Genomic DNA, 23,679 nt, shown 5'->3' on the forward strand with positions numbered 1-23,679 from the left:
CCGGGCGGGGACAGCCCGGGGACGCCGCGGGTCTGGCGGCTGGTGGGCTGAACGCGGCTGCTGGCTCTGAGCGGGGCAGGGAGGAGGAAGGAGCCAAAAGCCCCTCCGGAGGCGATGAAAAGAGGAAGATGCCCCCGCTTCTCCTTCTCTCCTCTGGTTCTCCGGCAGAGCCCACCGCCTCCCTGCTCCCCCTCACAGCTGTCTTCTGTACCAAGCACCCTCTTTGTACTCGTATTGTTTCTATCTCTGTCCAACTTCATTCCGTTTGTGCTCTCTTCTCCTCATCCTCTCTCCAAAGGGAGGATTTTCAGCTGGGGGCAGGAATGGCCAAGGCGCAACTTCAGAGTTTTATTACATGGCCTTTTGCAGCCTGGCATGCAGCATTCAATTTGGAGCGGAGTGTCCTAGCTCTGTTGCATGCCGAGATCTGTTGTCCAGATGAATTAATTCCAGATTATATGTGGGTGTGGACTTCAGCTGGGCAAAATTTGGATACCCTGGTTTAGTCATTATTCTCTGATGAATCTCTTGGTGACAGTCTTTGCCCCTATTGTTCTGAGGTGAGCCCCATGGCAAAAAATGTGAAGGCAAGAAACAAAAGAATATAAAGAAAGGTTACGAAATCAAACTCAGCGAGGCAGGGTTATTGTCCCTCCACTCTGCCTCTTCTGTCCTCCATTTGAGATGGGGCTGGGGAGGAAAGCGCCCGCCGGACGGGCACGCTGGGCACCGCAGGGGCCGAGCACCCGACCTGCGCGTCCCGAGTCGAAGCACAGAGAGAGGGAGGAGGAGGTTATCATCAATTCTTAACATTTTATTTCTTTACTGGGTTAAACAAGGAGCGGAGAAAACCTCTGCCCCAAAATACAACAGAACTGAAAGCATTACAGGTACAGAGACTATTGAACACAGAGAGTAGTAGGATAATATTTTTAATACAACTGAATTATAGCATGGTTTTGTGTTTTTGTTTTTGTTTTTTTTTTGTTTGTTTTTTGTCAAACCATTTTGGAAAATAAATGTAATAGGAACTAGTGCAAAAAAGTTCTAAACATGAAGCACAGTGTATAAAATGGCATAAGAAAACTGTCCCCTCGAGGACACAGTCACTTTCTTATGACAGAGGGGAGAAAGAGAAACAGAAGGGGGGTGGGAACAGAGAGGGAGGGTCAGGAAGGCAGAGGAAGAAAGCTGGAAAGAAAGAGAAACCGGGCAGGGGGATTAGAAAGAATATTTTGACTTCAGCAGTATGGTGTTTTTTGTTTTTTTTTCACCTCGCCACCGCGTACTGTAAAAGGACCTTTTCGTAGGTCTGAGCTCTGTAACCACCAACATTTCACAAGCACTTGAGAAGGGTTCGGTCACCAGCAGCCCTTTCTGCCCGCACCCAACGGTGTCCCCGCGAGGTCCCCCCGCGCCCCGTCCCCTCGTCCCACGCCGCTTCTCCCCGCTCCCAGGCAGGCGGCAGGGGCGCCGGCTTTGGGGCTCTCTCCTCTGCAGTACTCTCCCTTAAAACGGTTCTTGTTGAAACGTGGCGTTTGCTTTTCCCCACGCACACACGCTCTGCGGTATCCCTGCCGGACCAACGGGTTTAATTTCTTCCAAATTTAAACTCCCATGAACGTGTGGGAATATCTCCGGGTTTGAAGGCTTCCCATCGCTGTGGCGGCTGAATGCTTTGGAGGCTAGAAGGAGCTGGATTCATTTTGGTTTGGAAAAGAAAACAGAGCCCGCTTAGAGGGCTGGCTGGGGGCATCCAACACCAGCTGAGGACCCGGAGAAAAAGGGAGGCCGCCCTGCAGGCAGCAGCACCTCGGCGTCAGTTCCCCGTCGGGAATATCCCCAAGCAGCTCCCCAGGTGCGCTGCCCTGCGCCGAGGAGCCCTGCTGGGGAAGGAAGCTCTCCAGTTTGCTTTCAGCACCGCGCCGCTCAGCCCGCTGCCCCCAAGAAACTGGCTGGATGCTATTTTGAGGAGAGCTGGTTGGAATTCCTTACAAATTGCTATTCTCTTCGAATCCACTGCCACCAGTTCCAACTGTGCGAGCAGAAAAAGTGTGATTGATTTTTTTTTTTTTCATTTTATTTTTTGAAAATGAAAGGTTTTTTTTTGTGGGAAAGGGCTGTTCTGGATACATTTCTCAATTTGAAAAAATTGGTCATAATTATCAATATGGCTTGTTTTGACAAGTTTCAAAATTAAAAAAAAAAAAAAAACAACCTCTCTGGCTTGAAATGGCTTTTTGTTTTGCAACTCGAGCACGTACGGTTCCCAAAAAAATACATTTAAAAATGGTAAAACCAAACCCAAATTTCATGAGCCAGAACCGATTAAAAAAAATAGTAATATTTGAGGGGGGGGGGGGTTGGAGTTTCAGTTTACAACAGGCAAAGTTGCAGACTGCCCGCTCTGCAGAAGGATCGCCGTAAAATGCCGTTCTGAACGCTACGGGGGCTGCAACCCGCTCCAGACCGCGTTTCGAGGAACCAGGGCAGATCTGCGGCTGCCCCGCGCTCAGCTGCCCCAGGAGGCAGGGACCCAGGGCTGCCGGCAGCCTCCCGCGAGGCTGGGGGGTCCTGGGCGCAGCCCCCCCCGGTGAGTCCCGCGGGTCTGATCCGCGCTATCTGCTCTGTTCCTGAGGTCGGGACACGCAGCATGGAGCCGATGGGGGGATCCAGGGAACGAGGCAGCAAGAGAAGGTCGTAAAGGATTTAAACCCAAGGAAATGGAGCTACGGGGTCTGGGAAAAACCGGCAGTGCCGATGTTCCCTCGCACAGCTGCTACCGCCCCGGCCTGCACGGGAACAAGAAGCCCGAGGACCCAGCTACACCCGGGCCTCCCCGGGCACCCCATGGGCTGTCTCCTGTGCTTTGTGTGCAAAGGACTGTTACAAAATCCCAGAGAAATGCCCCCCCGCAACGTTTCAGCTTTCTCCTAGGGGAACGCCAGCAGCTGGCCTGGCTTGGGGAGCGCCGCGCTCGGATCGCAAACCCTGCCCGCACGCGGTGGCGGGAGGCACGCAGCGGGCAGGCTGGGAACACGGAGAGCGACCCCAGCGACCTTTAAAAGGCAACATTTTAAAAAAAAACCTTATTTGCAAAGAGTTTAACCTTCGTGTGTGGATGTAGCGATTCCCTTGCCCCGCTGCTCCCCGCAGGGAGCAGAGCATCCCGCCGCGTGCTGCCCGAGCCCCCTGCACCGTGCCAGGCGCCCCCGTCACCCGCGCCCTGCTCCTGGCCCCCCTGCAGCAATGCGCAGGGGTAGCAGCGCCCACAGAGCCACACGGGATGGAAAACACCCAGAAAGAGCTGCTGAGGAGCCTCGCTCCCAAAACACAGACTGGGCAGTGCTTGGGCAGGGCACAGGATGGACCCGTGCGAGCCCCCGAGCTGCCGAGACCCAGGAGCACGGAGCAGGCTTCTGCTGGGAAGGGACGGGGGGACCACGACCTGGGCACCTTCCAGCCTACAGCGGGTCGTTATTCACATCAGAAACTGCCCTCCCTCAGCTTTCGGATGTAATTTAAGGGAGATTTATACTGCTGAGGACGGAAATCCACAGGGCAGCTCAAAAAGTCTATAAACAAAATCGTTGGCCGTATTGCATAGATTTTCGGAGTGATTTTTGCCAAATCTATTTCTGTACTGAATTTGTCTCTTAATTTCTGTAGGCATTCCTTTCCGGGGTGGTAGCTAGGTGTCAGATTATACCTTATTACAAGCCGAAGCATGATTTTTTGGGGGTAGAGGCCGACGTGAAATGGCTGAGGGCAATGCAGCCTCGGGATGCAGGATGCCCCGTTTGCCCACCTCCCTTCCAGGCGCCGCGGGGCTGCCCGGGACGCACCGACGTGGCAGCGGGCAGTGCCACCGCCACGCCGAGCAGCAGATATCAGGGATTTTTCATTTTCCTTCTTTATTTTCTAAAGGCAGGGCAGAGGAGCCGTCTCCCGGCATCGCCTGCAGTCCTGAGTGGCAGTGAATGAACTGCCCTGACATCTCCTATTGAAGCAAAGCAAAATGTGTTGAACAAAAACCATTTCAAGATGTTTTCTGAGTGTTGCCAAGTTACTCAACATGTTCTGCTTTAGTTGTCAGATGCTTTCAAAGCGATTTCCCTAACTCAGAGCACGAATGGTGAGGGCTCTCCCTGGGAATCTTTTGCCTGGGGCTACCATGGATCTGCATTTTCATAAGAAAAGGGCTCAAGTAATGATTAATCTTCACCAGAGGAAGCAGGGCCTTTCTTTGGGATTTTTCTTCAGTTATTTTTAATTAATTTGTACAACTGGCAGCTACATTAAAGTGCAAAACACAGGGCTGATGCTGCAGAGGGGCCGGCCACGGCCACCTTTCCCCCGCCGCCCGGGCTGCCCGCGAGCATCGTCCCGGCGGCCCCGACACCGGGGTGGGCACCGGGGGCATCGCCGCTGCCGGACAGGGGCAAGGAGGCTGGGGGCCGGGGGAGAGGTTGGGCCGTGCACAGCCAGCCTCCTGCACGGTGCCTTCACTGGGAGAAGGAACGGGATCACCGGGCTGGAAGGGAAAGGAGAAAGCACCTCGGGTTTAATTCCCGGGAGGACGAAGCCATCCGGGGTGGGTGTTCTCCCAGGGGGCTGCACCCGGAGCCGCTCTGCAAGGGGCTCCTCCTCGCCCCGGGCACGTCCACGCCACGCTGCAGCGGGAGCAGCGCCAGCGGGATGGACGGAGGCAACGCCAGAGCCTCCTCTCTGGGCTCTTCTCTCGTGCAGCAAAGGGAAAGCCGATCGAGAGGATTATTGGGGTTGTAATGTCAGAGCGGGGAGAAGATTTTTATCTGACGGCCCCGTAATGATGGACTGCAACGTACACCGCTTCCAGCTGCTCCGTCCTGTTCTGTGAGCAGCCTCGTCTGGATCCACTTAACGAGATTGGCAAAGTGTTGAATACAGCATATGGTGCCCTAAAACCACAGAACTTATTGACGGCAGCCCAGACTTGCTAAATAAAAGAACTCCTTCCAACAGCCTCGCTCTGTGAAGACTCAGCACTTTCCTTCCAGTCACACTAGGTAAAATCCCAGCCCCTGGGGCTGCCGCGGCGAGCGAGCCTCCTTCGGCCACCTGGGGCCGGCCGGCTCCCCGCGCTCAGCACCACGGGGCCACCCCGTGGCACCGCTCCTCGCCCGGCCCCGCGCCCCTCGCCGCGCTGTCCGCGGGCTGGGGGCTGCGAGGCCCCCGAGCGGGCTCTGCGGCAGACAATGAGCGGGGCCGGTGAGTCAGGGCCGCTCGCTGACGCACCACACTGGGCTATTCTTCTCTCCCCAGATGAGCCGCTCCAAGATTGGACGCAGCCTATCTCCGAAAGAGGCGCCTGGAATTAGCTTAACTCTTGGCAGCGCACGAAAAATCTAATTTCCTTCAGGACGAGCTGGATCCGGCCGTCTCGAGGCAGGAACACGGCTGCGCTCCCTCCTTTGGTCTAGCTGTAGGCTCTTGCGATTCATCAAGGCAGCGACACAACTCGATTTCTCAGCAACAAACGGAGGGGCCGCGCTCCTGCTTGCCGAACCACGGCGTGTCCAGGTTCCCCGACCGGCGTAAACTTGGCTGAAAACGTAGGGATGCCGTTAGGAACATTCACACAAGAGCCGCCCTACCTACTCCGGGCAGCAACAGCAGCAAAATCCGCTCGGGACGCACTCTGCTTCTTCCACGAACGCAAGCTCTCCAGCCCGATACCAATGACAACGAGCTCCCGGGCTTCGCATCTGCAGGGCTTTGGTCACAGGTAACGTGCAAACACCTCCCCGGAGCTCCGAGCTTCAAGTCAAAGCAGACGTCAAACGTTGAGCTGCTTTTCAGAGCCTCTTTGGTCTGGAAATGGGCTGGAAACGTCGGGAAAGCAGCCTGCGTGCGCCCACCCCGGTGTTCAGTGTTCGCCCCGTGCCCACGGGACCCCTCTCGCCTCGGGTGCCTGACGAGTGGCACCGTCCCCCCGGGGCCGCCCCGCGAGCAGATCCTGGTGGGTGGATGGGGAATTTGGGAGTTTCTGAGCAGAGAGGGGACCCGATGAACGGCCGGAAACGTTGAGCTCAGGTTAAAAGGAAAAAAGCGAGACGATTCGGGCTGCACCAGCCAGCACCTTGCCCGACCGCGTCCCGCTGGCCCAGCTGGGCTCCTAGAAGGTTTCTGATCTGGGGGGCACCCAGTGATAAAAAGCAGTCGCGAGAACTCCCTTCCCCAGCTGGGCTTCATTAGCGCCTCCTCTTTGTGTGGGAGACCATCCCTACCAGCCAGATTTCGCCAGCCCTTCTGCCCAGTCCTTCTGCCATCCAGCAGATGATTTGCAGCCGCGAAGCAGGGACGGGTGCCTTCGGAAGCCTTTCATCCAATTGTTACCACGCCTGATCCCACCACCAGCTGAAGACTCCCTCAGCTTTGCCCGCGCACTGCGAGAGCCGCGTCTCCCCGACTCCGCTCCGAGACCAGCCGCTCCCGCGGGGAAAGAGAGCGAGAGAGGTTACACGAACCCAGCGGGATGCCTCGCAAAGCGGGGGGCACCAGGACGTCCCCCCTGCTCCACGCTCCCTCCCCACCTCCCTGAGCAGGAGGAGCAGGTGGGGACGTGGGGACACCAGCCCCATGGTGCAGCACCCTCCAGTCCCACCAGTCCCACCAGCAGCACCCTCCAGTCCCACCAGTCCCACCAGCAGCACCCTCCTGTCCCACCGGCCCCACCAGCAGCAGGAGGAGCCCGGCCAGCCCACGCAGGGGCCGCCTTGCACCAGCGGGGTTTTCTCCGGGGATGGGAAGGGAGGACAGGGATTTTCAGAGAGGTGCTGCCTCCATCCCGCCCGGCCGTTCGGGACGGCAGGGTGCGGGGCGTTACGGACGGAGGAGGAATAGAAAACGGGGGCCGGGCTGATTTCCAACCTCTTGGCATTTGGCTGGCGGGTGAGGTGCGGGCGCCCAAGGCACTCGCGGCAGGCGGCCGGGAGGCGCGTGGCAGCCCCGCGGGGCCACCTCCTGCGAGGGGGGGACCCCGTCCCCTCTGCTCCCCCGTCCCCCCTGCTCCCCCCGCCCCGTCCCCTCCTGCGCCCAGCCGCCCGGCTGCTCCTGACCGAACCCTTCTCAAAGCCGAGTCCCGCAGCCCTGTGCGCATTAGAGACTCTTCATCACGGGGATGCCCCGCGGCGAGCAGCTCTTGGGGGTATGTGCGGGGGTGTGTGTGTGTGCGTCACCCCCAATCCCGTGCCTCCCATTGGAGGAATAGCATGTGCCCCCCTTCGTGGGAAAAGATCTGGCGTTCTCGGAGGTCGGCTCCCCCCTCCGCGTCACTCGTCCCGCGCCACGCTCTCGTCCAGGGCGGGCAGGGCCTCCAGGCTGAGCCCCCCGCCGCCGCTGTGCACGCTCGAGAAGGACACCATGGTGTGGAGGAGCATCAGGACCAGCACGCACAGCCTGAGCCTGCTGCTGCCCAGGCGAGACCCTGCGGAGACCGGCAGCAAGGACGGGGAGTGGTGGTACTGGTGGTGGTGGTGGTGGTGGTAGAGGTGGTAGTGGTTCTGCCGCTGGTGATGGAGGTGGGGGTCGTGGCGGTGGTAATGGAGCGACTCTGACGCCGTGGATTTGGGGGATGTGTTGTAGTTGCTGTCTGGGGGGTGGTCGCAGGAGTCCCATTGCACCTCGCAGCACTTGGCCTCCTCCTCGGGCAGCTGGGTCTCCAGCAGCCCTGCGGGAAGGGAGCAGGGGGGTCAGCGGGGAGGACGAGGATGGCGAGCAGAGGGAGCGAGCACGGCGCCAGCCCGAGCACTGGGACACCCAGGGACCCCCAGCAGCAGCTGCCGGTGGGACTGGTGCGCAGGGAAGGGACCCCAGCACGGTCGGGGCTCCCCAGACAGCACCTGTCTATCCCGGCCCTGCTCTCACCCCATCACCTTCAGCCCCCTCACACTTTCTTTAGGTTTCAATGGGAGGTCGGGCTTTTGTTTCCCGAGCCCAGCCTGCTGCCACATCTCCGCGCCGCGCTTACATCTCACCCCAGCTCCACGCCTCGGCACTCAGCAAGCGCTCCGCGCGTTTCTGCACCGCGCCTCCTCCCCCTCTCCTCCCCAACACGACTTCACAGCTTGTCACACAGCTCGTAAAGCCCTGCGGGTTCCCCAGCACCCACCCCTGCCCCTTGCAGCCCCCAGCGTCCTTACCCGTACAGATGAAGCCAGGCAAACCTCCGTAGATCAGCTCGTCATTGTCCGGTAACACAAACGGGCACCTGGTCTGCACCTCCAGGCAGTATTGCTTGCATGGGATCCGGTGTCGGCACTGTTGTTGTGTCACGTTGAAATACTCGGAGCACAGCCAGGCCTTGTAGACAGCCTAGGGGAAGGCACCGAGAGGGACACGTCAGCGCCCCACGCGCCGGGGCAGCACAAGCGCCGCGGAAACCCGGGGTGGAAGGGGAAGGGGAGGCCTCTTACCCCGCTTGGCTCGCTCGGCAAAGCCTGCCAGCACACCCGGGCTACGTACTGAATTCATCCAGCGATTCAAGGAGATCATTAAAGCGTTAGGGGCCGCAGAACCGCTCTAACAAACCCAAGCCGCCACGAAAGCAAAGCGCATCGGCCACAGGGACTCGTGTCCCCCCCCCAGATGGGCACCGCGGCAGGTCCCGCTGCCGAGACCAGCGACCGAGAGCTTTGCCCATCACGTGCAAAGGATCCGTCCTTGCTCAGCCCCCTTCCCCGAGCCCCCCGGCACACCGACATGTCCCGGCGCTGCGCCCCTGCGAGCCATCGGACGGACGGGCAGGGAGCAGGGGCTGCCGCCTGCCCCCTGCTCACGGGGCTCGTGCGCCCCCGTCCCGCTGTCTGCCCGGCTCTCGCGACAAAATTAAGTTTAATAACAATAAGTTAATTAAAGTTAATTAACAACACGTTAACGGCCACATCCAGCCTCCTCTGAAACCGGCCAGAAAGGACTCCCTGCGAGTCAAAGGGAACGAGCTTCCCTCCTGAACGTGCTGGGATAAAGCCCCTGCTCCTCCTTCCAGATGGATTTGTATTTTCTGGAGGCTTTGAAACCATCTCCTCTTTGTTTCCCCATGTTTTCCAGAGATCCTTATCATCGGTTGTTTGGACCCTGGTGGTGTCTCAGGATTAGCGCTGGTTGGGAAATTCTTGGCAAGTTCTCTTTTTCTTTTTTTCTTTTCCTTTTTTTCCCCTGGTAAATGCCTATTCGCAAGCCCCCAGCATTTCCACGGAAGCGTGTTTTGGTGAAATTTCCATCAGAGCCAGTTTAATGGGGGCCGGGACGCAACCCACGGAGCGGTCGGCAGCCCTGTGGGCAGGGCTTGCAGCCGGGACGTGGGACCTTCAGCTGCAGCCCTGCTTTTTCTCTCTGGCCCACTGGATGTTAATTACTCAGGCGAAGTGGAACAGCTCCAGAGGAAGGCCTGGCTCTGTAACCAGACTGCGAGGACACGACCAGGAGGGAGAGCCTGGAGCCGCCAGTTCTGGATCTGCATCTGCTGAGCTCATTCCCTGGGGCCGAGGAGGAGGGGAGCTGGGCAGGGAGCCCGGGGTGATCGCCTCCCCAGCCCCACCGCCTCGTCCTTCTCCCGAACCCCCTTCTCCACGGCCCGGGTTGATCAGCGCTTCGTGGACTTCCCAACCAGCAGGGGCCCCGGCAGCGTGACGGCTCCTGCGGTGCCACCCAGCCCTGCCGAAACTGCCCGAGCCCACGGCCCAGAGCCCGGAGCCACATCCCCTCCTGCACCACCCACAGCACCCAGATTTTACTCCTTATCCCTGCTCGGGCAGGAAAAACACGGTGGGTGAAGTGGTGGGAGCAGCCTGGGAGGGCTGGAGACAAGGTCGGATGGAGCTGGAGATGAGGACTGATGGAGACGGGGACAAGGACTGGTGGAGATGGGGACAAGGACTGGTGGAGACACGGACGAGGACCGATCAGTGCCTCCAAGTGCAAATTCGAACGGCCGAGGTGGGGTGGGATGAATTCCCGCCCCCCCAGTCGCGGTGTTTTCAGGATTACGAACGGGAGGCACTAACCGCACCACAAACCGCCGAGGTGGATGCAGAATTTGCTGGGTAAACCTCAGCGAGATGCCTCAGGCCAAAAATCAGCCTGCAAGTCCAAAGAGGTCCTTCCAGACCTACAGCGCGTGGGATTCCGCCGGAGCAAAGCAGTGTTACTATATATATATATTTATATTTATATATATAAAGCGCCTGTCGCCGTATTGAAAGCAGCGTGGGCAGGCTGCAGCTCCAGGAGGGTGAAGCCACCCTGTCCTTGCCCCCCGGGGCCACCCACCCCTTCCACCAGCTCTGCCCCTCCGCTGGGTCCTCAGAGCCTCAGCGCCCCCCGTCTCCGCCAGGGACCTCCCTGCCTTCCCCGGGCAGGCTGAGTTACGGCTGGAAGCAGGCACCTCGCTGCCTGCAAGCCTGCCTTGGCACTTGACCTACATTTTGCCATCCAAAAGTTCATTCCCTTCAATCATTCCACACATCATCCCTCTCCCTCCTCCGTGTTTACACACTCCTAGTATTTGCAGATGTACCACGCTCCCCGTTTAGTCACAGCCTGGGCGAGCTCGGCTGATTTCCTCTCTCGCCTTCCCTGCGAGCCTCCTCCCAGCCCCGCCATCCTGCGCCTCTCCTCGTTGCTCATCCCATGTCCGCCCCCCAATTCCGGAGGTACGGGAGCACAGCGCATCGTAAAAGGCACTAAAAAAGCAAGATGTGAACCAGGCTGCCAGCAGTTAGCCAACGAAGGCACCTGCCTGCTCCTGCTCCCGGCGCCGTGGGTTCGGGGGGCACGTGCATCGCCGCCCGACGAGCTCCTCGCTGCCTGGCGCCAGGGCCACATCCCCCCAAAAACCTTCCCCAGAGTCCCTCTGTGTTCTCGGGATTTCTGCACAGAACCACACGCTGCTTTTCTCCTTTCTTTGAAGTAATTTGGCTGGTTTTGGTGCCAGCATTTTGTCAACACTGGTGCCGTCTGAACTACGTTCAAGGAGGAGCAGGGGCAGGGATGGAGAAGCGTCCCTGGGATTCACCCGCTGCGTCCCCCTGTGCTCGGCTCAGCTGGGTGCTGAGAGCACCGGCTGCAATTAGCCCAGCGAGCCTGCAATTAGCCCAGCGAGCCTGCAATTAGCCCAAGGAGCCTGCAATTAGCCCAAGGAGCCGCTGCTCTCCCATCAGAGCAGGAAGCAGTGCCTGGGAAGCGTCCCCCGGGCAATGCTGCCCCCGGCTCCAAACCTGCTTCTCCAGGAAGGGGATTTGCAGGCTGAAGGGGGAGGACGATAATGAGGGTGGAGAGAGAAGTGGGAAACCTTCCTCTAGAAATTAATATTGTCCTACAAAGGCAAGGTGAGACCTGGGGCTCCCAGCCTGCTAACCCCGCAAAGATCTCCCTGTCTGGGTGAGCAGGGAGCAGCCAGCACACGCTGCCCAGCGAGCCGAGGGGGCGGCGAGGGACACGGAGGGGCCGTAATCAGTGGTTACGCCAGGTGCAGGAAAATTGGACGTTTTGAGAAACCGAGCGTTGAGTTTAGAGCTTGGCAGAGCTTCCCGGGGCTGCACTCAATTGCAATAATATTGGGCTCCGTGGAGAAAGCGTCAGGGGCAGCTCTGCAGAACGATCCAGGAGCGTGCTGGGGTGGGTCTGCCCTGGAAGCCGCTCGGTGCTGCGCTCACGACTCCTCTCCTCCTCCTCGTCCTCGTCCTCCTCCTCCTCGTCCTCGTCCTCCTCCTCCTCCTCCTCGCCGGTGCCACGAACGCTTGACCCAGTGGCAGCTGCGTGGAGCCGGGGCTGTGCACAAGCGCTCATGGTGCCACCAGGGACCCAGACCCCAGCACCCAGGCCTGGCACGAGAGCTGCCCAAAGGAGCCGTTCCCGGGACCTGTGTTTCCACCGCGGCCTGGGCCGAGCATCTGGAGGGGCTGCGCCTCATTAATCGTGGACACAGGGAAATGAGCACTGCTAACGAGCCGCTCGGGCACCTCTCCAAGCTCTGGCGCATCAGGATGCAGCGGGGGAAGCAGGGCGCGTAAGGGGGAGAGAAGAGCCCCCGTGGATGGCAGCGGATTGAGGGAATGCTAACGTCCGCGGCCGGCCAGGAGGAGTCACAAACACAACTGCAACGTCCAATTACCCTCGGATTCAATTACAGCCGCCTGCAACCCTGCCATTAACGACGCTGGGCTTTTTAAAGAGCGCTGTATTTTTTTTCTCATTAGCCCTGCTCTATGCCGTTCTAGCATCGTGGCTGCAAGAGCTGGTTTTTTCGGTGACTTCTTTGATGTTTCTGGAGCCGGGTCCTGGCCGTGCTATCCCTGCCTCGCCCCGTTCGCACGCTCCGCTTTGGGGCGCGGGGAAGAGAGAAAAACAACACAGAACTGCGTGCGTCGCTCCTGTTTTCATAGCCTTTTTACTTTTTTTTCTTCTTTTTTTTTCCTTTCTATAAAGCCAACTGGTGCCCGGCGATGACAGCGCTGGAGCCGGGCATCCTCCGTTTCACAAGCGGCGAAGGCGAGCGCCGCGAAGGAGAGCGGGGGCCGGCTCCTCGCCGCCACCCGCTGCGCCCCAGCACCTTGGGGTGCCACGGGGAGGTCAGCGCCGGCCTCGCCACGGGGGCCACCAGCCAGAAATAGGGTGCCTGGTGGGTGCTGGGCGGGAAGGGGGCCAGCAGCAGGCAGCGGCAGGGCAGTGGGGGCATCCTCTTCCTCCTCCTCCTCCTCATCCCTGCCGTGCCCCTGGCTGGAGGCCGCCTTCCTCACGGGCAGCGGGAGGCGGAGGCTGGCACTGAGCGGGCGCTGTCTGCGGGGGGGGGCACGAGGGGACCGTTTGCACCCTGGCACCGGACCCATGTTCCTGGCCTCGCCACTGAAGTCACCCCGGGGTTAGCCTGCAGCACCCTAAATCCAGCCCGAACACCGCTGACCTCGGTGATTTCATGGAGAAACTCGCTTTTAGCACCTTTGTTTTTAATCCCCGGTTCCTGGAATAAGGAAGCTCCCTGAGAGCCCTCTCTTTCACTGCAAACAGAGCCCCCAAAGTAAAAGCCCCTCCAAGCTACTCAAAGCAAGCGCGAGACACAAGCGGCTCCCTAAGCTCGTCTCTTCCAAAACTCGGGAAACAGTCCCCGGGCACCAGCGCGTGCCCCTCGCCTGCTCGGCCATCCTACAGCCCTGCCGGCCAGCCCGTCGGGGAGCTCACTGCGTGGACCTGGCAAAGCGGAGGGGAACGAGCTCCTACACCTCCGCGCACACACGCACACACCTTCAGCCACGCCGGGCGAGGGGGAAATGCGGGACTTTTCCCCCGGGGAAGTGGCCACGCTCACGGTGTCTGGGTTTTGGGGACAGGGCGCTGGCCGTACGGCTGCACCTGCTGCCCGCAGGACGAACACGGTGGCAACGAACGACGCCGCTGGGCGGAGGGAGAGGAGCCCCACGCGCCGCCCCGTGCGGGACCCTGGGCCCCTTCTCTCCCACCGCAGCTCCCAGTTCGCCCAGTGCCGGTTTATCACGACGGCCCTGTCGCCGCTGGGGTCCAGCCGCGTGCCCACAGCCACCCCACTCCTGCAGACCCCAGCGGGCCGCCACAGGCTTTAGATCCCACGCGGCCTCTTCAAAACACCCTAATTCCCCCCAAACGCTGCGACTGAACAATGAAATGCCACCTTGGGGCCGACGCGTTCTTCCTCCGAGCGGGGACCGCGAGGGGTGGGAGCGCTCTGCACGACGCTGCCCGCGAGCCCCCCGGAGCACAAAGGCCGAGGCCGAGCCCAGCCTACGTGATGTCGGTGGCGTGTTCGGTCCCCCCACATCCTGGCTCTGTCCTCTCTGCCCTGCGATTTCTTCTGGCAGCGACAGCCCACGCTTGGACAGCGTCTGGTACAACGCGGCCCCAGTCTTGGTGGGCTGCCTGCAGGCACTGCTGTAAAACAAACGCATTGAATGTAAACAAAATGCACATTGAGGCCGCCGCGTATGGAAGTGGGCAAGGACTGGGCCCCATTGTGCTACAGGCTGCACGACACGGGCAGTAGACAGCCCCTGTCCTGAGAAACTTGTGATGCACACAAACCCGAGAGCAAAGGCAGCGAGCACCAGCGCTCCCACGCAGAGCCGGCAGGGCAAGAGGGGCGGCTGTAAATCCCCAGCGCTGCTTTACTCCCGGCTTTCAGAGAGGCGTTTTGGCCGGGCTTGAGAGGGGAGAAGGAGCAGCTCGACGGGAGGGCACGGCCCCGGACGGGGAGCGTGAAGGTATGCGTGGGAAGGGGCGGCCCGGCGGGGCTGGAGGTGGGCAGCCGGGACGGGACTCGGCCGGTGGCCAGGGAGCAGCTCGGGCCCCGCCGCCCCCAGGGCTTCGTCCCCGTCCTCCCTGCAACGGCGCGGTGCCGGCGGGGAGGCTGGCAGGGAGCAGCCTCTGCCGGTGGCCGGGAGCTGCCACCGCTCCTCGAGGCTCACGGACGCCAGCAGGGGCGTGCTGGTGGCCTGGGGGCTGGAGGGGTGGGAAACGCCTGGACGGAGCAGCACCGCTGGCGCCAGACGTGCCAAACCCCTGCAGGTACCCCCCAGCCCAGCCCCTGGTCCAGGCGCACCCGTCCCGTCCCGCTCCCTGTTAACAAAAAACAGAGCACGAGTGACTCCAAGCACCCACGCAGGGCGCAGTCAGATGCCACAGGACGCGGATGAGCGACGGAGTTACCCCGCAGCGGAGCCGCTGCCTCCCCGAGCAGCCCCCACAGCACGATGCTGCCTGCGGGAGGAACCCAAGGACCGCGAAGCGCCGGCCCCCCGCTGCACCGGGCCCTGCCTGGCTGCTGGCGGGGGCACGTCGGGGGCGGCGAGAGCTGGAAGGGCGGCAGAAGTCAAATGGCGGCGGGGACCTGGCTCCAGAGCGGCACTTCCCTAAGCAGCCAAGCCCAAAGTGCTGCTCGGATGCAGAAATAACGGCCCCGCGGGGAAAACGTGGATGGGGATAGGGGATGCACCCCGAGTGCTGCTCTCCATCGGGAGCTGCGGCGTGTCCAACGCAAGCAAAGCTTGCAGGGGCTGGAGGAGCATCAGCCAGCATCCTGAGAGTAATCCCTGGGGGCTTCTGAGCTGAAGCAGGAAGCCCGGGGAGGGTTTGGGTGCTGCCCACCAGCAGACGCCCCCCTGCATCGGTTTGAGCACCCCAGCAGCAGGCGCAGCCCCCCGCTAAAAAGTGATTAAAGCTAAAAAGTGATTAAAGACAGCCAGGAAGACGAAGACGGTTCCGACAGAGCCGGGACAGACGGAGCGATCAGGTGCCCGCAATCTATTAGAAGCGCTTGAGGAATTCACCCCCATTAGACAGTGCTGCAGCCAGGGCCCAAAAGTAGATTAAACATTTATAGGGCTAATGAGAACATCCTGTTACATTAGACGGGATATAAAAAAATAAAGGCCAGACACTTCAGTGCCACAAGCCATCAATTACCCGCAGCCGGAGCCAGAAGAAGTTTCTCCAGCACTGAGGGGACTTCTCCGCTGCGCCGGGCTCGCGCTGCCCTGGCATCGCCCGCGGCCCGACCCCGCAGCTCGCCGGGAGCTCCTCGTCCGAGCCAAGGGCCCGAACGGTGCAGAGCGTCCTGCAGCGTCCGACCCGCCACGGCACAGCACGAGGCAGGGCTCGAGGGGACACCTCAGCCTCACGCGGCACCACCGGGGGAGAAGCGGGATTGGACCCGCTCTGCCCAGGCACAGGCTGAGCCAGAAGCCGCCCCCGGGGCTTGAGATGCTCGAGGCGAGCGGAGACCCAAACTTCCACAGCGCTGCACGAGGATTCGTCCCCTGCTGTGGCTAATGGAGGTATCCCCGAGAAGGGCACCGGGGGGAGAAGCCCAGCCAGACGCCACCAAGGCCAAGGTCGGAAGCAGCCTGAACAACTTCACAATCACTGAGCGGCCCGCTAATTGCACCCGCTGATATTGCCAAGCAAGGGGGTGCAGCGAGCTCCGGTAGGGACCCAGAAACAGCAGGAAGGAGCCCGGGGAGGTCGGAAGATGGGCAAGAAATGAACAAAACTCACGGCAGAGAAGCATCTCAGGAGCAGGCAGCGGTGCCCAGCATGGAGCTCTGTGACTCCTGCCCGCCCCGCGGCACGGCCGGCAGCCCCGGGGGCACGGTGCACGTGCTGGCCAGGAGACAACCCTGTGCCGAATGCAGACGGCTTTTCTAAAAGCGGCTTTTGTTGACGGCCGTGCCCTGAAGAGCCCACGTCTCCCCAGCCCCAGTGGGATCCGGGCAGCAGCCGCTGGTGGCTGGTAGGGGTCTCTGTGTGATGCCAGGGGGCTCGGGCTTTGAAATTCTGAGTGTTTGCAAGGAAAAGAAAAACCGTTTGTCAAAAATCTGCACATCGCCTGCAGGCTACAGCCTGCACGTCCTCTGGCAAGGCGGCTTGCAGCACGCGTCCCCAGCCCCAAGCCCCAGCTGTAGAGCAAACGCCTGCCCGCAGGAGACGGGGGAGGCCAGGACCCGCACCCAGGGGCTCCCCTCCAGCCTTTTCCCCAGCAGTGCCGGTGGAAACACCCCCGTTTCTAACTCCCCACGTGCATCACACCCCGTTCTCCAGGGATTGCCACGCCACGACACCTCGTCGCATCACCCTGGAGCACAGCGGTGCCCAGGCAGGGGCAGCGCTCGCCCCTCGGCGGCGACCCCCCTGCCTCGCCTCTCCTCCCCTCGGCAGCGTCCCTTTACCGGGCGCCCTGCAGGAGCTGCCGTGCAGAGGCAGGATGTCAGCCGAGATGCCAAACGCCTCTCCCTCCCGAGGGGGTGAGCAGGGGCAGCGCTTCCTTCTCCGGCCAGCACCGGGAGCTCTCCCGGGCAGGGCTCTGGCACGCCAAAGCCTTGCCAGGTGGTGCTGGTTCACGCTGCCTTCTGACATCGCTGCTCACACCAGAATTTGGAGGAGTTGGCTGCGCTGGCTGCTCCCATCCGGGCTGCTCCTCTGCCTGACAATCCCCAGACCAAGCACGTTTAGGAAAGGCCACGGGGAGAAGTAAAAGCCAAAAAGAAGTGAGGATGGAAAGCGGGGCCGGGCTCGGGCAGGAGTTGCTCTGCTGGGGGCCTCAGCTGGCACCGCACCCCCTGCCCACCCTGCACCAGCGGACAGGGTGCAGCCCATGTGGCCGGCTGGCTCCTGCTCACCCGGGCAGCCTCCGTGTCTCATTCATGGATTTGCTGTCCCTGAGTCATTGCCCTTCAAACGACAGCGGAGCCCGGCCTCCTCTGTGCGGAGCCAGGCATGAGCCGCATCCTAATGGCATCCCGGTGACGGCAGGAACGGCCCCCGGCAGCCCAGGTGCGCCCTGCCTGCTGCCAGCAGAGGGAATACCCCGTGGGGCATCGCGGCTACGAGGCGCCCCCGCTGCCTTCCGGGCCGCGGGAGCAGCCTGCCTGGCCGCAGGGCACTCCAGAAGCAGCGGGTGGGTGCAGTGCCCCGGGGGGCTGCGTCGCGACCCCGCAGCGCGAGGCCCCTTTGTGTCTGCGGGGACAGCGCACGTCACACATCCCCACCTCGTATGGAAGCAGCCTCACGAGCTGTCCCCGATCCGGGCCCCCCCGGGGAACCGCGCTGCGCCCTGCCTGCTGCCTCCCGGCGCTGGCAGCGAGGCCGCTTCACCAGGTCGCCGTAAACACGGGCTGCCGAAAACGCAGCGCGCCGCGCTGAGCTCACGGACCCCCACCAGCTGCCCGCAGCCCTGCGGGACCGCTGGAGGCCTTCCGAAAGCCACCGTCAGCCGCTGAAGTATCGCCCCGCGGCTCTCGGGCTGGGGCTGCAGCCCTCGCCCCCCGCACCGCACGGACGGGGAGGTGCGGGGGCTCCTCGGCTCCGACAGCCGGGACCCGCAACGGGATGCAGGAGCAGGCGCCGGCACCTGCGTCGCTTGGAGCTGCTCGGTGACGGTTTGATGGAGGCGGGGCTCTCGCCCTCCCTTGCACCACTCGCTGACCCGCCTGCTCCTGCACTGAGACCGGCTGCGGCCGTAAACGCGGAGTCGTTTCCCTTCGGCACCGCTGGTGAACGCGGACGAGGTCCAACATACGAACAAGGCACTGGAAGCAGGCAGGCAAACACCACCGAAGCCATCAGCGAAATCCCCCCGTTCGCACGAAACAACAGCTCGTTCCCTTTCCTGCTTTCCTCCCAGAAGATGGTTCCCATCTCTGATCTTTGCTTCCAGGCACCTCGGCGGCATCCCGCACGGGGCGCACGAAGCGCGGCCGCAGTAACTGCGCACGAAGCTGCACGCCTTTGGTTCAGGTTCCTTCTGTGATCGAATCCCACCTCTGTGCAGGGCTGGAACAGATCACCTTGGTTTAGGACCACCTTTTTTAGGACCACCTTTTTTAGGATCACCTTTTTAGGACCTTTTTTTAGGATCACCTTTTTTAGGACCGGTGCGCAACGCCGAGCTGCGCGCTCGGCTAAGCCCACGCGTATGGTCTTGGTAAAGTTGCCAAACTGAGTACTGCATCAACCGAAGCTTATTTGGGATTTTTTTTTTTTCGTGAAACGCGAGCAAAACCCCGCGCTGTCATCAGCAAAGAGGTTTTGGGGGTGAAGGCATGCTGCTTTACTGGCGGTTTTCAGCCCAGCCTCGCCACCCCTGTGGACTCAGGGAGAAACTGCCCCGCGGCAGGGCGGCACGGCCCTGGGGTGACGGGCCAGCTGTGGCAGCCTCGTGCTGGGAGACCCACCCAGGACCTAAAACCCACTGGGAACTTCACTGGGCAACGCCAAGACCTAAAAGCTGAGCCCGCTGTCGCTGCCCTGTACGGGGGACCAGGCTCTGCCTCGCACCAGCGCTGCCCAAAATCCCGGGGAGTGAACTCCTGCCCTGCCACGCACCCGTCGGGCCCCTGCTGTGGGCGACGGGGAAACCGGGGTGGGGAAAGAGCTGCAGGCAGGGCCGCAGCGCGATGCAACAGCCGCCGGCCCCAGCACACAGAGAAGCCCTGGTAATCTAATCAAATCTGAGATGCTACAGGTCCTGTCCAGCCTGGCCTTCCCACCAGCGATCTGTTCCTGGCCCAGGTCCTGCAGCTCCCGGCTGTCAGGCCTTCTCTCTCCGCCGCTTTGTTTCCCGCAGCCTAATGAGTCCTTAATTCACCAGCCTTGGTCCCATAGATCTTTATTTGCCCGGGTAACGGTGGGGATGCGCGCTTTTAGGAGCGCCCTCCGCAGCGGCTACCGGCTGAGGGAGGCAGCACAAGCACAGCGCCTCCGTCTCTAAAGCAACAAAACCCCTGACTTCCCGGCAGCCGAGCTAGGAGCGACGCTGGGCTTTGTCGGTTCAGAAAGACGGGGAACAAAAGGAGAAAGCCAGCCCCGAGCACCAGCACCACGCGGGACGGCAGTTCGAGGGAACTGGGGTCTCCCGCCGCGCTACACCACGCGCGGACGGAGCCGACTGGTTGTGTGCCCGCAGCTCCGCCACCAAACCCCACCGAACGCAGCACGCGAACCAAGATCACAATGGAGAACCACGTTTCCATGCTTTGCAGTCCCTCGGCCGTGGGGATGTGGGGCGCTAGCTGCAGGAGCAGTAAGCAACGCGTTTTCGGAGCCTGATTCTGAAGCTACCGGTGCTGCGCGGGAATAACACCGACATATGGAGAACCCGGGGCCTGCCCGCGAGTCCTTTCCAAGCAGATCAGAGGCCTCGGAGAGCCCCGGAGCTCCTCTGTCCCCCTCGTGCAGGGGAGCCGGAGTTGCCCTCTCTCCCGGCACTCAATTTTCCAGCCTCCGCTGTGGAGATCCAGGAAGGATCTGGATGGAGGCAGGGTCAGGCCGTTGACCCCCCACCCGTTACGTTTTTCTCCCCTCACGGCTTTTGGTCATTTACCCGCGTGTTTTGCCGCCGCTGAGCAGCAGCTCTCTGCTGTCGCTTGTAGGCGGGCATGCGCGCGGGCAGCGGGCAGCCAAAAGCAGCACCGGAAAACGCAGCATTCAGAAAACTCAGCGTTCGGACAGGAATTAAACCCAGGTTGCTTTAAAACTCCCGTCCGCCGGCTCTTCCAGCGCAACCCCTGCTAAGCCTCGGGGGGCTGGGGGAAATGAGGCCAAAAGGGGGGAAAATGAGGCCAGAAAGGGGGAATTTGAGGCCAAAAGGGGGGAAACGAGGCCAAAAAGGGGGGAAACGAGGCCAAAAGGTGCTCGTGGCCACAGCGCCGGGCCAGGCTGCCGTGGCCTCGAGCCACAGGCGGGGGCAAGGCTGTGGTTCTCAGCTGTGAGGGCTGAAAGCAAGGCACCGAAACACGCACGGAATCGCCTTAAATAAGCGGCCCGCTTCTCCCCAGGCACCGAAGCGAGCGGGAGCGGCGAGGGCTGGGGGTGATGCCTGAAAACTCAGGCACCCGCGCCGGAAAATTTGGGCCCGGGGAACTCCTCGCGGGCCGCCCCGGCGAGCGCCCGCAGGCTGGGCGCGCTGCTCACGCCCTCCTGTTGCTTCCCAAGCGCCGCCTGTGGAGTCGCCGGGCTGCCACTCGCAGATGCTCCGAGGAGGCAACCGCGAATGTGACAACGGCGCGAGCGAGGAGCTACGCGTCTTGCAGCTGCTATCTTGAGCTTCGCGTCTCCTAAGCTTCGTTTCCTGCCTTCTCGCCAAGGATGCTAAAAGCCCACGGGCACCACGCGAAGACTCATCTACGCGGGGCTCCGTTTCCAGATGCCTTGGAGTCAATGGAAACGCCGCCTTGCCCGTGACCCCAGATAAGGACTGCGTTCTGCTCCTTCTGTCTGCTGCTCTCTCCAGGTCTCTGTGCCAGGGGCACACAGCTCAGACTTGGCGGGGATGGATGCGAGGGGCTGGAGGGCGCGGGGAGCTCTGCCCCGAAGCCCACCTCGCATGGCTGGGCTCCTTCCCCTCTCCTGAAAAGCCACCACCGGCCTCTCCCTCCTCGGCACTCGAGGGAGCATCCTCTCAACGCCAGTGGGAAGCCGCTGGGTGTTGCCTTCAGCCTGACACCGTGAGGCCCCCCGCGAGGGCTGGCGCTGGCCCACGTGGCCACGAGCCCTTGCCGTAGCCCGTTCCGTCCCTCCCAGCTCCTCCTGCTTTCTGCCAAGCCCACCCAGCACCAGAGCACGAGACCCGGGGCCAGCACTCGCCACCGCCTGCGCGCGCAGGAGGCGGCACGCTCGGCCCCTGCCGGGAGCTGGATTGCTTCATTCAGCACCCAGATGCAGTCACGGGAGCAGAGCAGCAGCACCAAAGCACTTGGTGCGAGCTGACTACTACGTACCTCTGAAACCGCAGGGGGAGTTTGGGCAAGCAGATTGTAATTACCTGGCCTGGCGCCGGCCCAGCACGCCAGCGCTAGCTCCTTTCCAAAAAACGGTTCCGTACAGGAGCGGCGCAGAAACACGGTCCTGAGAGCCAGGGCCAGCACCTCGCGGTCGTGCCCTTGGTGAAAGGCAGGCTCCGTGTCCCCAGCGCTGTGCCGGGGGGAGAGCATGGCTCCGGGAGCTGCCCACGCATCCCTCCGAACTCTCCCGTTAAAGCAGCGTCCGAGCCCCGTCCTGCGAACAGGGGACGCTCTGCAGGCATCCCTCTCGGGGCGGCGCACAAGCGGAGCGCCTGGCTGCAAGGCACGGCGCTGCCTCTCCACGACACCGCTCCGAGAGAGGGAGGCAGGTTTAATTACGGAGCCATAACGCTTCCCGGGGACTGCGTGCGGAGGGAGGTGGCAGGGGCGAGCCGGGCGGCCGCGGGGAGCCGCGGGGCTGGGGGCCAGAGCCTGCGCCACGGGGGGGTGCTCAGCAGCACCGAGCGGGGCCCTGGGGAGACGCACAGCCACGCTCTTTGCTCTTGGGAAGAGATGGCACTGGGCTGAGGTTTGATCCGTGTGGTGCTGGGGAAGGCAGCCCCGTAGCCGTAGGAACACGAACTGCTCCATGAGCCCCTGCTCTGCTGGTAACACCGCGATGCTCACGGGACCCGGAGCTCTCAGCTCCGCTGGGCAGAGCGGGGCATGGAGATGGCTGCTGAAGGACCGCGTGTCGGGGCACCGCACCCCCTGCCAGCACCAGGGGCAGATCAGGGGGCACCCCCCAGAGCGAGCTCCCCGCCGCTGCCATCACACACCAAGGCTGGGGGCGGCTGGGGACGCCAGGGGAGGCAGATCCCAGCACACCAGCCCGTCTCCCTGGGGCAAGGGGGCGAGAGGGCTGCAAACCGGCTGCGTGCCCGCCGTGCCCGTGGGGAGGGGGCTCCCGATCCTTGGTTCATCTCGGGTCACCGCCGTCCCTACAGCCCGGATTAATGATGTCCGGGCAGAGCCCAGGGCTGCCCCAGCGCCATGCAGCGCTCCTCCACTGCAGGCCGGAGGCGGCGGTGAGGGCCCTGCGGTGTCGTGTTTGGAGGCTGTGCGTGTACAGATGCCCTGCTCTGCCCGAGCCCTGTCCCAGGACTTCAGTCCTGTCCCCAGACACTGCCAGCCCTGGGGCTCGGGCAGCGCAGGGAGCGTGGCTTCACCCAGCATGGGGACGGGAGGGCTGCGGAGCCCCGGCACCCCGTCCTCCTGCTGCCAGGAGCTCCGGGGCCATGAGCGGCTTGTGTGCCTTGGCCCCTTGTCCCGCCTCTGCCTCCCCCACTGGGTTTTTTGGGCCTGTTTGCCCGTGTCAGAGGACTGTAGGGGTCCCAGGACGCCTGGGAGACGTGTCACAAGGAGAAGCCTCTGGGGGTGGCCAAGGGTGGCTGAGGAGCCCGGGGGACGCGTGCTTCGCCTCCAGCCCCCCCCGTCGCGCCGCGCCGCGCCGGGCCCCCTCGTACCTTGCAGTCCCTCACGCAGGATCTGACCGAGTACTCGTCCGACTGCAGGTATTTCTCCAGCAAGAGGTCGAACTCCTCGTATTTTTCCTGAGCGTGTTGGTCCAGCCGCTGGTACGCCTGGACGCAGCTGCTACACGCCTCCCCGCCCAGCGCCCCGGCGGCGGCCGCCACCAGGTCCACCATCAGGTTGTCCAGGCTGCAGTCCAGGCTGTCGGGGCCGGCCATCTCGCGCAGCAGGTCCCAGATCGTGTAAGTATCACAAAAGGAGAGGTTCAAGTTCCCGAAGTACGCCTGCAGGAAGGTCCTCCGCGCCGGGGCCGAGGCCAGCGGCGGCCCGGCGGGCACGCCGGCGAAGGAGCCCAGCAGGCGCTGCAGCGAGTGCAGGCGGGCGCAGGCCGAGTCCAGGTCGCCGCGGGCGGCGGGGCAGGGCCCGGAGGCGGCGGGCGGCCGGCTCAGGTTGCCCAGGAAGGCCTCGCAGCCGCCGCCCGCCGCCGCCGCCGCCGCCGCCGCCGCCTCGGCGCCCGCCAGCGCCCGGGGCCCGCGGCCCCTCGGCCGCCCGGCGCCGCTCCGCTCCCGGGCGCGCAGCTTGGCGGCGGCGCAGAGCCACAGATGGTCGGAGAGGAGCACGGTGAAGAAGAGCAGCGAGGCCAGCGACAGGCGCCATTTCTGCGCCCGCTCCGGGTCGGCCGCCGGCTTGTCGCTGCGGCGAGGCGCGCAGCACACCGCCCCGCCGCCGGCGGCCCCGCGGGGGGACAGCCAGGCGCCGCGGATCATGGCGCGGCGGCGGACGGGCGGACGGGGGGGCTGGGGGGGGCCAGGGGCGGCCGCGATGCCGCCGGCCGCGATGCCAACGCCGCCGCCGCCGCCCG

The 23,679-nt window shown here is 62.6% G+C and overlaps 1 protein-coding gene across 1 annotated transcript; it reads right to left on the reverse strand.

Moving 5' to 3' along the window:
• Positions 1-793: 793 nt before the first annotated feature.
• NALF2 (NALCN channel auxiliary factor 2) lies at positions 794-23,679 on the reverse strand. Its single transcript, XM_083796953.1, has 3 exons — positions 22,811-23,679; positions 8,184-8,355; positions 794-7,711 (listed from the first exon to the last, which is right to left on the reverse strand). Exons 1-3 carry the CDS (start codon positions 23,582-23,584, stop codon positions 7,314-7,316), a joined length of 1,344 nt encoding a protein of 447 aa, XP_083653079.1. The 5' UTR covers positions 23,585-23,679; the 3' UTR covers positions 794-7,313.

This window comes from Anser anser (assembly GCF_964211835.1).
Source record: "Anser anser genome assembly, chromosome: 13".
NCBI lineage: Eukaryota > Metazoa > Chordata > Aves > Anseriformes > Anatidae > Anser > Anser anser.

Excerpts from the sequence above, each read along its gene's own strand:
- NALF2 (XM_083796953.1), bottom strand. The coding sequence starts at position 23,584 with ATGATCCGCGGCGCCTGGCTGTCCCCCCGCGGGGCCGCCGGCGGCGGG. Across the intron at positions 8,356-22,810 it reads CCTGCGTGAGGGACTGCAAG|GCTGTCTACAAGGCCTGGCT; the intron begins GTACGAGGGGGC and ends GCCTTCCCCTAG. Across the intron at positions 7,712-8,183 it reads GCCTGGCTTCATCTGTACGG|GGCTGCTGGAGACCCAGCTG; the intron begins GTAAGGACGCTG and ends CCCTTCCCGCAG.